Consider the following 16,484-nt stretch of genomic DNA (forward strand, 5'->3'; position numbering starts at 1 on the left):
GTAATGAAAATACTATTGAGCACTAAAATGAAAATACTAAAATGAGCATGGTGTATTTGGTTATATATGATCTTTCCATTCCAAGTTTTCCTGTCATTGCCGTGTAAATTGCAGTGGTTACCTGATCACTTCAATGCAATATGAACTTTACTCTTGTCAGAAAGGGTGTTCCACCTTTCATTCATCTTCCTTGGTAACTAAAAAGGTGTTGTGACTGTTTTTGGCTCTGTGCCTTGTACCAGCAGTGGTACTGAACTCAACATTAAGATCACATGGCAGCTGCTTTTCTGAAAAACAAACCAACAAACCCCAACCAAAACCAAACCAATTTGGAGCTGGCTCAGTTCCTGCTGGGACACTGCATGTGTGTGTAAGCACTAGGGCCAGGATAAGGGAGGTGGTACCAATGATGGATAAAGCAAGCTGGAATGGCATTTATACTGCAAGCACAGCCTTAGGAAGCCTGATTAAAGTACCCAGATAATAATTTCTACAGGATCTGGATATTTTTATTTTTTCAGAGAACACACAGAGAACTTGTATTAAGATGCTAAGTTACTCTAGTAAAGTAATTATTCTTTCTGTGCTGAATTAATGGAGTGCAAAATCCCTCTAATGACCAACTGAAATGTTTCTTGCTAATGTCAATTAGTTCTCAAGCGCTAGCGTGGAATGGGTAGGAAAATAATCGTCATTTTTCTTCATGGCCAGAGAACCAGAAATGTTTTAGAAAAAATCTAGCATGAAAGATTGATTGATGAAGAATTGGATTGATCAATGTCAAGTGATAGGAGGCTCCTACCGAGTCCTGCCAGGGGGATTTGCCATCAGTACCAGGCTGGAATTGTGGTGTCTGTACTGACTGATACATTTGATTGACATAGTAGAAATGTTCGTATTTCATCCACTACCAGAGTTCAGCAAACTTAATCTGGTCCATAGGACAAAAATGTTAAGGGTTTTTTTTTTCTTTTTTTTTTTTTTTTTGTACTGGCAAAAATCTCTGTAGCTATAGACAATATTAAGGAAGCAGAGACACCTTCCACTAGACCAGGTTACTCCAAGCCCCATCCACCTGGCCTACCAGGTTACTCCAAGCCCCATCCAACCTGGCCTTGAACATTGCCAGGGATGAGGCATTCAAATCTTTGAAGGCCGGTTGTATTTCATGTATTTTTGCAAGATCTGGAAGCCAGCATCTGTTTTAGAAACTATTAATATTTTTCTCTAAATTTATAGTAAATAGTAATAGTGTGGCTGTATGGTTACATGGTGAAAGCTTTGTAATAGCAGAAGGATTTGAGCTGAGGCAGTGTTTAGCTGATGTTTTTCTTCATGGTATTCAGCTACCCTGGTATTACTGTTAAACCTAATTCTAGGGAAGTCCTTAAAAGTTATAAAAGTCAGTCTTTGTTGGAAAAAAAAAATATTCTTGATGTAATGACGATGTATTTTTTTAAGGTATTTGTAGCAAATAAAAAGTTTTGCATAGGAAATGGTAAGATCTTAAGGTCCTTCCAACCCTAACTATTCTATGATTCTATGATTCAGAAATCCTATAGTCTTTAAGACATTCTTTAAGACTGAGTTTGAGAAGAAATGACGTGAAGAAGCAGTGATGTTTTCTCTGTTCTGTTCTCACTGTAACATTTCCTGTGTCTGAATTTCTTGCATAGAAAACAAGCAATTTGAAGTAAAGCAAGTAACAGCCTATCTTATTAGTATGCAAATAGTGAAATAGTGAAAAGGTGCATTGTCCCCATATGTCTGGGATTAAAACAAAACAGCTGTAGCCACAGGCAAATTTGTGCACATCTGTGTTAAAGCTAGAAGCAGCCTAGTTAAATTTGATCAATACTTCTGTTGCTATGTTGTATAATACCATTTTTGAAGATTGCTTAAATTAGTGATCAGATTAAGAGTATTTTTATGTACTTTTCTAATAGCAAATGATGTTGGCATCATCTTAAGTGTGTTGCTGAATTAGTGCCACTATGTACATGACTATACACACAGGAATTAATCTTTTTTGTCCCTTCTCTTTAGATGAACTTCGTCAAGCTATCGTGGCCATGATGAATAGAAAAGATGAACTGGAAGAACAGAATAGGTAGTTTTCTTTATCTAGTCAAGAGGGACTTAATTAAAAAATAAAAATCTGTTCTCTAGTACAAGCTGTCCTTTATGTAAAGCTATGTATAATCTTTATGATTATGTGTAATCTTTTTGATGTATATATTCTTTTTTCTGTCAGAGGTAAGCTTAATGCTTCAATATGCATCTGTTGATACTGAAGAGTAATGTCTGCAGGTCAACTTTTTCCTTTTAATTCCAATGACATATAACTCTTTGTTTTGGGAGCTTTGCTAGTTTTGCTTTTGTAGTTTTTTAAAACCAAAACTTATAGCCAAAAGATTTTAAGATCCCGTAAAACAGATTTCCAAGTGAGTAAAAGCTTCTCCTACACATAATTCAGAAAATTGCCATTTCCTTCTGGTACAGAAGTGCTGTAGGACGGCTAACAATGTTATGCTGAAAGTGGCTGTTACTTGTGTCTTGCTGTTCACTTGGGGCAAAATGATGACGTAAAAATGATAAGTGGCTTTTATTTTAAATATTTTAAATGTTTAAATTTATTTAAATATTTTAAATAAAATGCTATCAAGCCTACTTTGTATTTATATAGCCTATTGGAACACATGGCTAGATGAATGAAAATACAAATATGTTCAAGACATACTGTTGTTATGCTGTAGTAGGGTTATTTTGGTAATTCACATTTTTCTATAGATAATTCAGAGTTTCTTGTTTGTTTTTAATATTGAGACTACCAGCTGGTCCCCTTTTGCTGCCTCTTACCCTCACTCCCATAATTTCAAGTTACTGCTTCATTCAGTTTCATGTTTTTTTTGCCGGAAGGACCAGGTCAGCATCATGCTGACCTTTGCTATCTCATTGAAAGTTTTACAGAGAGGTCTATGGTATTGCTCTCACTGGAGACAAGACCCCTACCTGTCTCCTGCTCTTGCTAGTAATAAATACGTTACTTATACTTATAAATACTTATATTACTCCTGAGATGTACGGACTTGCACTGAAGCATTTAAACACTGAAACCAGCTTTTAAGATGTTTTCTATAATAAATTTTTTCTTCCTGGTGGTACAGTAGATGCCATAATAGATTGTCCTTTGGGCATATGGATGAGACTGTAACACAAGTTCACAGAGTAAGTGCTGACAACTGTTTGATTGGATGCTTCTTCCTCGTAGATTTTCATGTCTTTGCATAATCAAATCGTGAATTTATTACACTGAATAATGAAATTTTAGGATGATGTCAGTGGTATCATGCAGGCAACCCACTTTTTAATTCATAGAGTATATTCTAATTACCAGGTAATGTTAGCAGTGTTCTAACAGAGGCTGCTGCCTTCCTCCAGATCTCTGAGAAATCTGCTTGATGGAGAGATGGAGCATTCTGCAGCGCTAAGGCAGGAAATGGACAACTGGAGAAGGAAAGCAGCAGAGCAGGAAGAGCGACATGCCATGAAAGTCCAAGCGTTGGCACGGTAAGGAGTACTGAAACTGTCATAAAAAGCAACAGCAGTGGAACAAGGAAATAAAAAATTCTGCATACAGGAGAAAGTAATATTTAAGTAGTTTTCAGAAGAACATAAGTGAACATTGGGGCCGCAAAAGTGATTTTAAGGCCACAGGGATGGTCAGGGGTCTCAAGTGCATCTCTCTTACAAGCAGAGATTGCAGGAGCTGGGCCTGATTAGTCTAGAGAAGAGTAGACTGGGAGGGGATCTCATCAATGCAGATCAGTACCTCAAAGGCAGGTGCCGGGATGATGGTGCCAGACCCTTTTCAGCGGTGTCCAGCGACAAGAAGGGGTGCAGTGGCCATAAACTAAAACTCAACGAGTTTCACCTCAACATGAGGAAGAACTTCTTTCTACTGAGGGTAGCAGAGCCCTGGAACAGGCTGCCCAGGGGGGTTTGTGGTGTTCTCCCTCTCTGGAGACATTCCAAACCCACCTGGACATATTCCTGTGTAACCTGCTCCTGGTGGCCCTGCCTTGTCAGGGGGTTGGACTGGATGATCTCCAGAGGTCCCTTCCAATCCTAATAGTTCTGTGATTTAGGACTAAAAATCACCTGGACTTCAGCTGAGTTTAGGCTAAAAAAAAAACTTTGGAAGATTTTCTGACATTCAGCGAGTTTGTGGGTTTTATTTTGTCTAGTGTTAACAGTAAGAGAGAGTGTAAAACTACCACTACAGCTTCAGAGGAAGGAATATTAGTGAGCTGACCGTTGGACAACATCACATTTAATTTGAAGAAGTAACTAGACTAATACTAAGAAACATAAGCCAGGAAAATAGTGACAGTTAATGAATCTAGATACAAAGCAGTACATGTGTGTGTAAGGTAAATGAAAGATGACTTTTGTCTCTTCATATATCTGTTTTCCAGTTCTATCTCCTCAACCCACCCCACCCCTCAGGAATATGCAACTAATTTTGTTTTAATTTTTAAACAAATTTTAAATGTTTTTAATTGATTTTCATTTTACTTGTTATCTGTGAGATTCTTGGTATAGCTGTCTGCCCAGTCTGGAGCAAATCAGAGTATCAAGGTCCTGTGCGGTTTTTACCTTCTGTTGGATATATGATATTATTAATGTTGTTAATGTACTTAGCAGTGTCTCCAAACAGTATTTTCCAAACCATGAATTTGATACAGCTTTTAAATATAAGGGGGCAGGGAGGGGATCAGAAACACCTTGTGAATGTTGTGCATAGACTGATGTTGCTGTCCTAAAATAATGGAATACTCGTTCTAGTGGTGGAAATGGCTGCTTTGGTGCATGTGTAAATCATGAGGGGTTTTGCAATTTGTTTTGTGTTTTGGTTAGGTTTTCAGAAACACAGAGGCTGGGTTGTTGGGATTCTGGCTCTCAGATCTGGAACAGTGAGGACTTGTTTTGGAGACTTACTTCAATTTAATATTAATCCACAGTATTTCCTCTGGTGGATGTCTTGCATGCTTCCACACTGAGCTTAGTATGGGGGCTTTTTTCCTGCCAGCAAGTTCATACTTCAGTCAGTAGAAATTGTGCTGAGTGGTCCTAGTGTCATTTGAATCGAGTAGGGATATTTGTGTCTTCATTGTTTTCAGTTACATAGAACCATGTCAGTGTCAGATGCTGCTGACACATGCCTCACGTATGTAGGCAGTAAAGAATGGATAATTACCCTCGTCAGTGACATTTCCATCTGACCTGTCTTCCTTCTATCTGATTATTTAAACATTACTTTGTTTTCTAGGGGCAAATGTTTTTTTTCTTGTACCGTTGTCAGGTTTCCATGGCCGACCACTTTATCAGCCACTGTATCATAAGTAACAGTTGTTGCAAAACAGCATTAACAATACCAATTTCTGAAGTGGGGCAATTGTTTACTCCTAGCCCTAAGAAGGTCAGCTGGAACAGGCTGCTCAAGACCATTTCCATGTTTTTGACAGTGACCCATTGTCAGTGCTCTTTCTAATGTGGTCCAAGGTGGTGTTGGCTTTCTTTGCCACAAAGGGGGCATTGGTGGCTCATTGCCAGCTGCTTGTCCACCAGGACTCACAGATCCTTTTCTGGAAAGCTGTTTTCCAGCTCCCAGCATGTATAGTTGCCTAAGACTATTCCTCCCCAGATGCAGAACTCTGCATTTCCTCTTGTTGAGCCTTAAGGAATTTGACTGAGTCCAGTTCTCCAGCCTGTGCAGGTCCTTCTGGATGACAGCACAACTGTCCCATGTATCAGCTGCTCCCCAGTGTTGTGTTTTCTATGAATTTGCTGAGGTGTGTCCCACCATCCACTTCATTAACGAAGCTGTTAACATTGGCTCTGGCAATGACTTGCCTCCATCTCGACTTTGTGCCACAGCTATGCTGAAAGAAAAGAATTTTAATCCTTCCCTTGTCTAAAAGTGATTTAGCTTAACAAAGGCTTTTGAAGGTAAATATTGTTGTAATAGTGTGATTTTTCTTCTTACAATTCTAAATAAGCTCTAGAGTAGCCTATGATGCCTGAGATTTTGGGCATAATTCACATGTATAGTAAACAAACCTATCCCAAATGTTGAATAGCATTAGTAATCTCACAGGGGGAACTGTTTGTTTTCTGGCAGAGCGCTTAGTGTTAATTGTGAGGTGACACAGCTGAGATTCCTGTATGCATTTTGTTGCACAGCAGAGCCACTCTCTGAGAATGATAAATACAAAGCTTTCTTAAGAAAAGAAGTATTTAGAACATTACCAATTCTGCCTTTGATGACACGTCAAACTGAACTACTCACTTTGAGGGAGGGAGAGATCTGCATGAGTGGGTTTGACATTCATGTGATGCAGGGCAATTGAAACAATGCCAATACTTCATTGTTTAATGTTCACTTTTAAGGTTATAGGAATTGTCTATTCGTATTTATTTGACTCACTTCCCCCACAGTTTTAGAATTTGCAGCGACATATGGGTGAATCAGATACTGCTCATGCACATACCTTTTTGAGTAATAGATTAGGATCTTGTATAACAAGATCTAAACAGATGCTCCCTTAGAATAGAATAACATTATTTTTAAAAAAGTTTAATTTATTGCTGCTAAGACTGGGCATGTTGTGTTGATTGTTCTTCTGGAAGTCAGATTACTTTGTCACATAATGAAAACAGCATTGGGAGCTGCTTAGGTACAACAAATTTTTGTGTCACTGGTTATTTTAGACTTTGGCTGCATTTCTTTAATGATTCATTGCAACTCATTGTCTAGCACATAAGAAACTGCATATAGCTATTTTGGAATATAGGCTTTTCTTCTAAATTCTTTTGCTGGTTCACTTCCTACACTGTAGGTAACGCTGCTGCAGTAGTAAAAGTGGTAAAATTTATTAAGTAAATAATATTTTAAACCATGAAGTTGGGCAAGATAAATAAATTGAAGAATTTAAAATAACGAAGTTTGGAAAGTACTGCATAATGCACTAGGTAAGAAGAAACTTAAGTTTCAGATATTTTGTAATAGTGAAATCTCACTATATATATATACACACCTTGAAAATAATTGATCGAATGCCTACAGTAGAAAAAATTTCCTCAGTTGTAATATTCTGAACATCTTAAAACAAAGTATTCAGTAAAAATCTGGTTATTGTAATTTGATGAAAAAAATGTGCCTCAGGTTACGAGGGCTGGTATTTCAATGTCCCTAAAGCTCTTGCAAAGTATTTGATATAAATACCTTCCTGAAGGTTTTGGGAGCACAGATTTCAGTGACACATTAGTCAGTGTTGAAATTATTACTGCTGGATATCTGCATTATTGATTTATCCAGTTGATCTCCTAGGCTCTCCAGAGTCTGTGGTCTCATAGACGAAATGCTGGCTTGCTTAGAGAAATTTTCCTGAGTGTCCTAAGATCCCTTTGAAAACTGGAAAAATTCTTAGGTCACTTCAGTTTCAAGTAGTGGTAATCTCGTTCTTTCATGTGAAGTATTTGAATAGCTCTTTCATAACAGCTATGGTATTGTTTAAAAAGGAGCAGTGTCAGCATTCAACCCATTTTCTAATGATAGAATAGACTAAATAGACTCTCTAGTATAATTTTGTAAGCTGTTTTTTTCATTCTTCTTGTTTTAATTATTTCCCCCCCCCCCCCTTTCATGGGTAAGCCTTTCTCAGATTGCATGGACATACTGTGCTAGTGGCTTCTTGGCAATGCTGAAAGTTTTTAATCAAGATTGTGGTTTTTTGTTTTTTTTTTTTTTTTTTGTATGGAATACTTTTACATCCCTTTGTGAGGCAAAGAAAGGTATTGAAGTTAGCTGTGAAACCAGATAATCTCAGATAGCAGATTGTTAGACTATCTTTGGAAACGTCGGAGGAAAGCTTTTTGCAAAGGATGGGCTTTGGAGCAAGAGAAGCAGATAAAGATGGTAATATACACTGTGTAGGAAAATGGAGGATGAGAGTTTGACTTTATCTTACACTTTTATGTACCTTGTGTTTACAGTACATTCTGCAAGCTAATTTTCTTCCTTATCTTGTGTCTGTATCATTTAAGCCACATTGCTTTTGGATTTGGCATTTTGTATTAATCTCTTTTACAACATTTCGTTCAGAGCCAGAGAGCTTCAGTGAGGATGTGTTGTGCATCTTGAAATGATTGTGTTACTTACCTTAAGCAGCTTCTTAGAAACAGGAAAAATACCTCTTGTCCCTGCTTGTGAAAAATAATTTGAATATTCCTATATTCAATTTTTTTTTCTTCTGTTTATTTGCTGCTTGGTGACATGTCACAAGTTACAAAAACATTTTAGAGAAAGAGACAGGTTATTTCATAAGATAAACAACTTCCTCTTATTTCTTACCCACAAAGACATTTTTTGCTTCTTCAGATGAAATGCCAGTGCTATGATACAGCCCTTTCATAGCTTAGATCTGAACACAGTCTGGGTGTCGATATCATGAGAATAGTTTTCAGTTTTACACACATATGGTGTTTGTCCTGGTTTGAGCTGGGACAGTTATTTTTCTTCCTAGTAGTTGCTACAGTGCACTGCTTTGGATTTAGGATGAGAATAATGTTGATTACACACTGATGGTTTAGGTGTTGCTGAACAGGACTTATACTTAAGTCAAGGATTTCTCAGCTTACACAGTCCCACCAGTGAGTAGGCCAGGGCCACAAGAAATTGAGAGGGACACATCCAGAACAGCTGATCCCAACTGCCCAAGGGACATTCCATGCCTGTGGCATCATACTCAGTATATAAACTAGGGGGAAAGCTGGCTGTTGGCTGCTGCTGGGCATTGGTTGGTGGGTGGTGAACAATTGCAATGTGCATCACTTGTTTTCATAGAATCATAGAATAGTTAGGGTTGAAAAGAACCTTAAGATCATCAAGTTCCAACCCCCCTGCCATGGGCAGGGACATCTCACACTAAACCCTGTCACCCGAGGCTCTGTCAAGCCTTGCCTTGAACACCACCAGGGATGGAGCATTCACAACTTCCTTGAGGAACCCATTCCAGTGCCTCACCACTCTCACGGTAAAGAACTTCTTCCTTATATCTAACCTGAACTCCTCACTCCCCCCGTTTCCTCCCCCCAGCTCCCAGAGGGATGGGGAGGAGAATCGAAAAAGTGTAGCTCCCACGGATTGAGATAAGAACAGGCCAGTAACTAAGGTATAACACAAATCACTGCTGCTATCACCAGTAGTAATAATGATGAGGGAAATAATGAGGGAAGAGAATACAATCGCTCACGACCTGCCGACCGATACCCCTCCCAACTGAGCAGTGATCTAACCCTTCCGGGTAACTGCCCCCAGTTTATATACTGGGCATGACATGCTGTGGTATGGAATACCTCTTTGGGTAGTTTGGGTCAGGTGTCCTGTTTCTGCTTCCTCCCAGCTTCCCCTCCTCCCTGGCAGAGCATGAGGCTCAGAAAGTCCTTGGTCAGACTAAGCATTACTGAACAACAACTAAAACCTTCTGTGTTATCAGTGGTGTTCTCAGGCTGAAAGTCAAAACCACAGCACTGCACCAGCTACTAAGAAGGAGAAAAATGACTGCTGCTGCTGAACCCAGGACATGTCTCCACACAGCCTTCTCTTCTTCAGGCTGAACAGCCCCAACTTTCTCAGCCTGTCTTCATACGGGAGATGCTCCACTACCCTGATCATCCCTGTGGCCCTCCTCCAGACGTGTTCCAGCAGTTCCATGTCCTTTTTATGTTGAGAACCCCAGAACTGTGCCCAGTACTCCAAGTGAGGTCTCACTTGGAGTCACTTGAGGTCATTTGAGGTCTCACAGTCATGCTCCTTTTGATGCAGGCCATGATACAGTTGGCTTTCTGGGCTGCGAGCACACACTGAAGCTAGCTCATGTTCCGTTTCACCAACACCCCCAAGTCCTTTTCCGCAGGGCTGCTCTGAATCTCTTCTCTGCCAAACCTGTAGCTGTTCCTGGGATTGTGCTGGGATTGTTTTGTGTATTATTTATTATTATTATCATCATCATAATTATTATTTTCCCTTCCTTTTCTGCCCTATTAAACTGTCTTTATGTCAATCCATGAATGTTACTTTTTTTCTTTTCCCAGTGCTCTCCACCGTCCCACTATGGAGGGAGAGAGTGAGCAAACAGCTGTGTGGTGCTTCGTTGTTGACTGTGGTTAAACCATGACAGTCCTTTTGGCACCCAGCGTGGGGCATGAAGGGTTGAGTTATTGACAGATCTGACCAGAGTGTGTCAAAACAAGTTTTGTTCTGTTCATTGAAGTAGTTTAACAGTCTCTGATTCCAATGTGCTCTCAGAGGAGTTGTGCTTGTTCTCAGGGTTGCATTGCATAACCCCTTACTTGCTGTGTGTGTTCTCTCTGGCGCTGCTTATCACCTGTGGGGGCTGGATTAAAGTTACCATTTTGCTGTACTGTGTAACACTGGTTTATGATACAATAAAATTGCTGGCTGTGAGACTGATCTGGTGTTTGTCCTCAGCATTGCCATCACCTCTTTACTTTGGGAACCAGCTCTTGGAAATTAGTTACAGTGTTCTTTAGGCCATTATAGTTAACATACATGAGAAACTACTGCTTTTCAAATTCTTTCTTTACCATGCTCACTTTACAGAAGCCCCAGAAGAATTTTTTGCATCTTTTCACAGAAGCAGTTGTGTGGTGGCTTTGTCTTCTGTTAAAGTATAGGAAAAGAAGTCCTGTAAGGCCTCTTCCTCTGCAACAAAGATCGTAACTTAAAGATACATTGTGTAACTTTTTAATGAAATTTTTGGAAGTCAGCTTTTATAAAACACATTCTTACTTGTAGTAATTTGTATTAACAGCCAGAAATCTTACTTTGACAAGCATAAGATGCATCTAATTTGACTTGCAGAGTAGACCTTCAACTGTTTTTGGTGTATGTATACATGCTTCAGTAAGCCTAATTATCTCTCACAGAAACTTTGTGGACATGATTGGAAATTAACCAAGTTCCTTCAACTACCCTTGCCCTGTCGTGTCCCCCCCGCCCCCCCCAGCACACACCTTTTTAAGAGGGATGCTGTAGCAGAAGGAAAGTGGGGGAGATGTCACCTGTAGGTCCTTGGTCCTTCTCCACGACACAGCAGAAGTCCCAGCAGCGAGGCTGATCCACTGCTGTGCTCCAGATGAATAGCACCACTTAACACGCTGTCCTCCACTTGATGTGAGAACATACTGCTTATTACTCTGTTACATTCATCCTCTTGATAGGAAACTTCTTAGGGAACAGTTGCTACTTTTTGTGGCACGAATTAACTTGGTGGTGAGGAGAAATGCCTACAGGTTTAGGGATTTTGAGGCTGTATCTTCCATTTTAGAAAATGGATAGAAGTTCCTCATGTATCACCATTTCAGGTTTTGATACTTACATTCCTCTTCTCTTTGCTTACAGTTGTTATCATGTCCTAATCATTACTGTAATTAGGGCTGTATTTTCCCTCTGATTCTAAGCAAAGACACTATTAATGGCAGAGAGTGGATACACATAATTTTATAGTATTCTGATTTATCTTCAGGAGAAGCAGAAAGCCAGCTGCACAGTTTAATTATCTCTAAAAGTAATTTCACTATTTCATGCTATAGAATAAAATATACTCTGCTAAAAGACATTGATCCCTACTGCATTAGCCTGTTTTTATTGGAACCTGGAAATATCTTTGTTTTTCTTTGGAGAATAGCTGTAGAACTACAGAGAAATTTCTACAGTTGATTGAAAAGCTTGAGATGGAATAAAATTTATCCTGCTGTTATAGATACATGGCATTTATAAGTTGATGTATTTGAAATATGTGTGTATTTCTGTGTTTCATACTTTTGGAGAGAGATTGAAGATAAATCTGCTCTGTCAGAAATTAACTTCCTATTTGTCTGAAAGAACAAGAAGTGGGGAAATGCGTGCATTTTTGGGTTTTTTTTGTTTGGCTTGAAGACATAAAGCTTCAAAGATATTCTGTTAATCTGCTTCTTATGTGTACCCAAATAAAAGTAAATCAGAATCACACCTGGGGAGGAGTTAAATTCTGATTTCAGAGGCTGCTTTAAATCCATTTTTTTTCTATGATTGGATTTCAAACTTTAGTATTTTTTTAGTGTAGCTCCTAATTTGTCGTTTTCTAGTTTCATAATTGAACAATCAAAGTGAAGTATGTCTTGTGTCATCCTTCTGCATGAGTAATCACCAGTGTTATAAAGTTCAATCAACAACACACACTAGACCTGTGCCATTTGAGCACAAAGAGTAATTTGTAAGAATACTAGATTGTCATCCTCTCTCATGGAGCTGACGCAAGGTAAAATGACATATTATCACTCTGTCTTTCAGCTGGTTATTAACATGGGAGAAGCGATCAGGCAGGGAAATTCATTATAATTGAAGTTTTGGAGATAGATGTGTTTTTAGTGGCATAGTTCTCGGTCTTTGTTTTCCCGTGTATTTCAGCCTGATTTTCCTTTCTTTTTTTTTTTCCTGTATCTCCTTCAATTTGTACTCACAGTCTCATCATTTATTCTGCAGCACAGAAGGTGAAATTGTGTGGAAGATTCGAAAGATGCTCAGTGTTGTGTTTATCTGCAGTCTCAGAACAGGCTAACAGCTTTGCTTCAAGTTAGAGTTTGGAACAGTTGAAGTGAAGCTGGGCCCTGCACATTACTAGTGTTTAATATCCTTACCTATAGGTAGAACTATTGAGTGAGCTGGACAAGAATTTCTGCAGATCTGACCCTTAACTCCTATACAGGAGTTTGTACTCCTATGAAATAGTTGCTATGGATATCTAATATAATTCCTTTTGAAGTCATTTAAGACTTAGTGAGTGCTTGCTATTTATTCTTACTTTTTGACATAGTCTGATAAAAAGGACTATATAAATTCATACATATCAGGATGGGCACTCTGGGATCTAGGTAAATAGTAGTTTCAAGAAAGAGATGTCGAAGAAGGAGAAGTAATAAGATGGTAAAATGATATAATTGTGACCTGGCCTTAGTATTCTGCTTTGAATTTCAGTTTTGTATCAAAAACCATGTTATGTGCACTGTATCAGTTTGGAGGCAATAAGCACAAGAGTAAAAAATGGATTTATGATTTTTGCCTGGGCTTTTTTTTTGATGCTGTCTCAGTACAGACAGAAGGCTCTGAGTCTCTTCTCAAATATAGAAGTGAGAATCCTTAAAACTCAATGTATTGTAATTGGATACAGCTATTTCCACGAAGACAGACTTGTACTTCTGATGAGAAACATTTTTGTCTACCTGTCATATGTTTTTTTCATGAGTGATTTATTTAGACTTGTTTTAATTAAACTGTGTTTCTGCCTTTATTTTTGTCCCCTAAATCTAAGCATCAGCATCCACCTGATGGAAAACCTGAATTCTTCTTTGTAGTCTAGGAAATGAAAAATATCATAAACTGCATAAAACCATCAAAGACTTCATTAAAAATTGATAGTTGGGTAATCAATAGTTTCTTAATTATTTAGCAACCTCCTACTAGAGGACTGAATCAAATTGAGGTTGCATAGTTCAGAAAAGTTATTTGAAATCCATAGAAATACGAATATAGCATCAGCTTAGGGGTTTTATATCTAACTATGGCATTGCTTACAACTGCAGTTTATTTTTGTGTGCATGAATATATATAATATGCATATATTTTGTGTGTGTGTATATATATGTAGTATGATAAGGACCATCAAACACATTTGCATGTGTTTCTGAATACTCTTCATTCTTAAATAACTTCCTAGAGCTTGAACCACTCCTCTGGCATAGTTTTGTCCTTCCCATGTTCTCTCTTCTTTCTGACCAGTTGGGGGTTTCTTTTGTGTGCTGCATCTGTGGCACCTATATATTTCTACCCTGATGCTTCCCTAAAGAAGAGCAAAATTTGTCTCAATTCGCTCTCTTGTAACACATTTTAGTTATGTTTCTTCTGTATAAACACTTTTGGTTAACTGAATGGGTTTAGGTAGATAATTGAATTTTAAGACATCTGATCTGTCAGATTTGTTTAAAATTCCATTGGTTAGAATCCCTTTTATTTCCTTCAAATATAAACTAAGGTGCTTAATGTTGTTAGGCAGAGCTATGATAGTAGCTGGTTTGCATGTCTGTGTTTTCCGAGGAAGAGTGAGACAGAGACAGGCACTAAAATATGACAGTCAAAGGGATTAACTTAATTTCTTCTCCTATGGTTTTCATTTAGGATTGGTGTGTGGAAAACTTTTACCTTGAATGTTGTTGCTGAAGTGTTGGCATTTTCTTACAGCTATCAAGTCTGTTTCTAAAGCTGAATTCTTATTTGCTCGACATTAAATACATTGGCAAATAGTAAAATGATGCCTACTTTTATACTGGCTGTTCTAAATTTCCTTGTCTAATATCCCACCCTAAGTTTTTGTTCAACTGTTGATTTACATAGACTGTATAATTTCTCTGCCTTTCAATGTATCATAGTATAGAAAATTTAAATTAATCATATTTCTGACTATGAGATAATCTGTTTCTCTGATGTGCTTATGTGACCTCTTACGTGGAGCTCTACTGTTCAGGTATTATTTAAGGTGCAAGATTTTTTTATTGTCTTCATGACACAGATAAAGCTTATTATGACAGATTGTATGTTTGTTTCCATTGAAAGTGGCTTTTATCTGCATTGAAAAAACAGTTGTATTGTTTTTATTCTGTTATTTTTATCAACAGAGAAAATGAAGTGCTAAAAGTGCAACTTAAGAAATATGTAGGAGCTGTTCAGATGCTCAGAAGAGAAGGTCAAACAGTGGAAGGTAAGGATAGAATGAAGGAGAAAAGAAAATAATCCATGCATAAGGTTTGTGTTTCCTGTATGCTACTCTTGAGACCATGTTTATTGGAGGCATAGAAGTAGTAACCAAATGATGGAAATGACTCCTTGATGTGTATAAAAACTGACAATGAAAGACTAACCAGTGGACAGGCATGTTTCTGGTTTTCCTGATTCATCCTGGAGTGGATCTCTGTAGATAACCAACCACCCTGTCCTATGCAGGGCCTTGTCCGTAAACAACACTTCAGCCATGCATACGAATCCTAGTGTATCTGGGGACATGCATGTTTCACACTTTCATGTGCTACCTGGTATGACATCAGCCTTCCTCCTGTTGGAAAACATCACCATCTGAAGAGATGAGGGTTCTGTTCCCATGAGAACTGTCCCTGACGCATCTCCTACTGGGCTGTTGGCTGGTTTGGGAACAGTTTTGTAATGCAGATTGACATAAAACAATAAGAATATTATGTGCTGGCACACTATTAAATTACTGCTGAGTAGACACAGTCAAGAAGTCTTGCCTTTCCTTAGTGAGTCTTTGCCAAAACAAATGAAATCATTTACATGGAAGTATGATTAGCAAGAGGTAGTTACAAACCCTATTCATCTCTTCAGACTATGGTGGAGTAGTATCTGCCAGTAGTGAAAATAACATATTTAATACCTTTTCCTTTTGAGAAAATACTGATGTAGCTTTTTATTTTTACAGAGCATTTTCTGGTAGGTGAGATGGTCTTAGCTTTTTCAGGGAAGTTTCTTAAAAAAGCAATCTCTGACTTAATGTGATATTAGAACATAAGAATAATTTGAGGAGAGAAAAATTAGTATCTATATTATTCTGTTAATGTTGTTTTGGGGATAAGTATTTGCAGACTGTTTCAAGTAGACTCAACAGACCAGACATTTCACTTTGTTTGCTATGTTGCTCTGACGCTAATTAGCAGATTTTATATCTGAAAGATGAACAGTTATCAGTGTTACTGCTTTTCTTCAGTGGTCAGTGTGATAGAAGTGTCTATGACTTGGATAAATTGGAGTCTTGATTCTGAATCATATTCTGGTGGGACCTGTATTTCTGCTGCCTGTAGAAGGTGTTTTGAGAGACGAGGTGGCTTTTCAGAAACTGGCACCATCTGTCTTTTTTGTTCATTTTTCTCCTAATTATTAATATTGTGGTCGTGTAAGTGGCTGTATGAATGAATACTACATTAGTTCTGCTCTTAAGAGCTAGTCAGTATACTTATTTGTAGTTTAAAAACTTCATTCATCCTTAAAAGGCTTTTTGTTAGTGAGAACACATGTATTTACTTCCGACTTAGCTGGAGTGTAGTGATTCAGATTAAGAATTATTCACGAAAATCATCGCTTAAGCTTCTTATAATAGCAGAAATTATCCTTCATTACACACTGACAGTTTGCATGATGAGTGTAATTATAGGGAAAGAAAAAAAATATTCCTAGGCTGGCTATATTCTGCCATGTTAAAATTATGCAAATCAGTGAATGATAAGAATAGAAACAGAGTAGGATGGTCAGATTTTACAGATGAAAAAGGGGGATGAAACAGTACCAACATTTCTAA

General features: G+C 38.1%; 1 protein-coding gene across 13 annotated transcripts in view; it reads left to right on the plus strand.

Moving 5' to 3' along the window:
* SNX29 (sorting nexin 29) overlaps positions 1-16,484 on the plus strand; it is a 172,700-nt gene that overhangs the window by 23,559 nt on the left and 132,657 nt on the right. For 11 of the 13 annotated variants that reach the window (XR_010613610.1, XR_010613608.1, XR_010613609.1 and 8 more), the window contains exons 12-14: positions 2,047-2,110; positions 3,442-3,570; positions 14,797-14,879. Coding sequence is in view for 8 of the 13 variants with exons in the window: in XM_065683773.1 (XP_065539845.1) it covers positions 2,047-2,110; positions 3,442-3,570; positions 14,797-14,879 (276 nt within the window). In the remaining 5 variants the exon portion in view is untranslated. The other 2 variants (XR_010613612.1, XM_065683781.1) reach the window with 2 other exon arrangements.

The sequence above is a fragment of the Lathamus discolor genome, chromosome 6 (genome assembly GCF_037157495.1).
Source record: "Lathamus discolor isolate bLatDis1 chromosome 6, bLatDis1.hap1, whole genome shotgun sequence".
Lineage (NCBI taxonomy): Eukaryota > Metazoa > Chordata > Aves > Psittaciformes > Psittacidae > Lathamus > Lathamus discolor.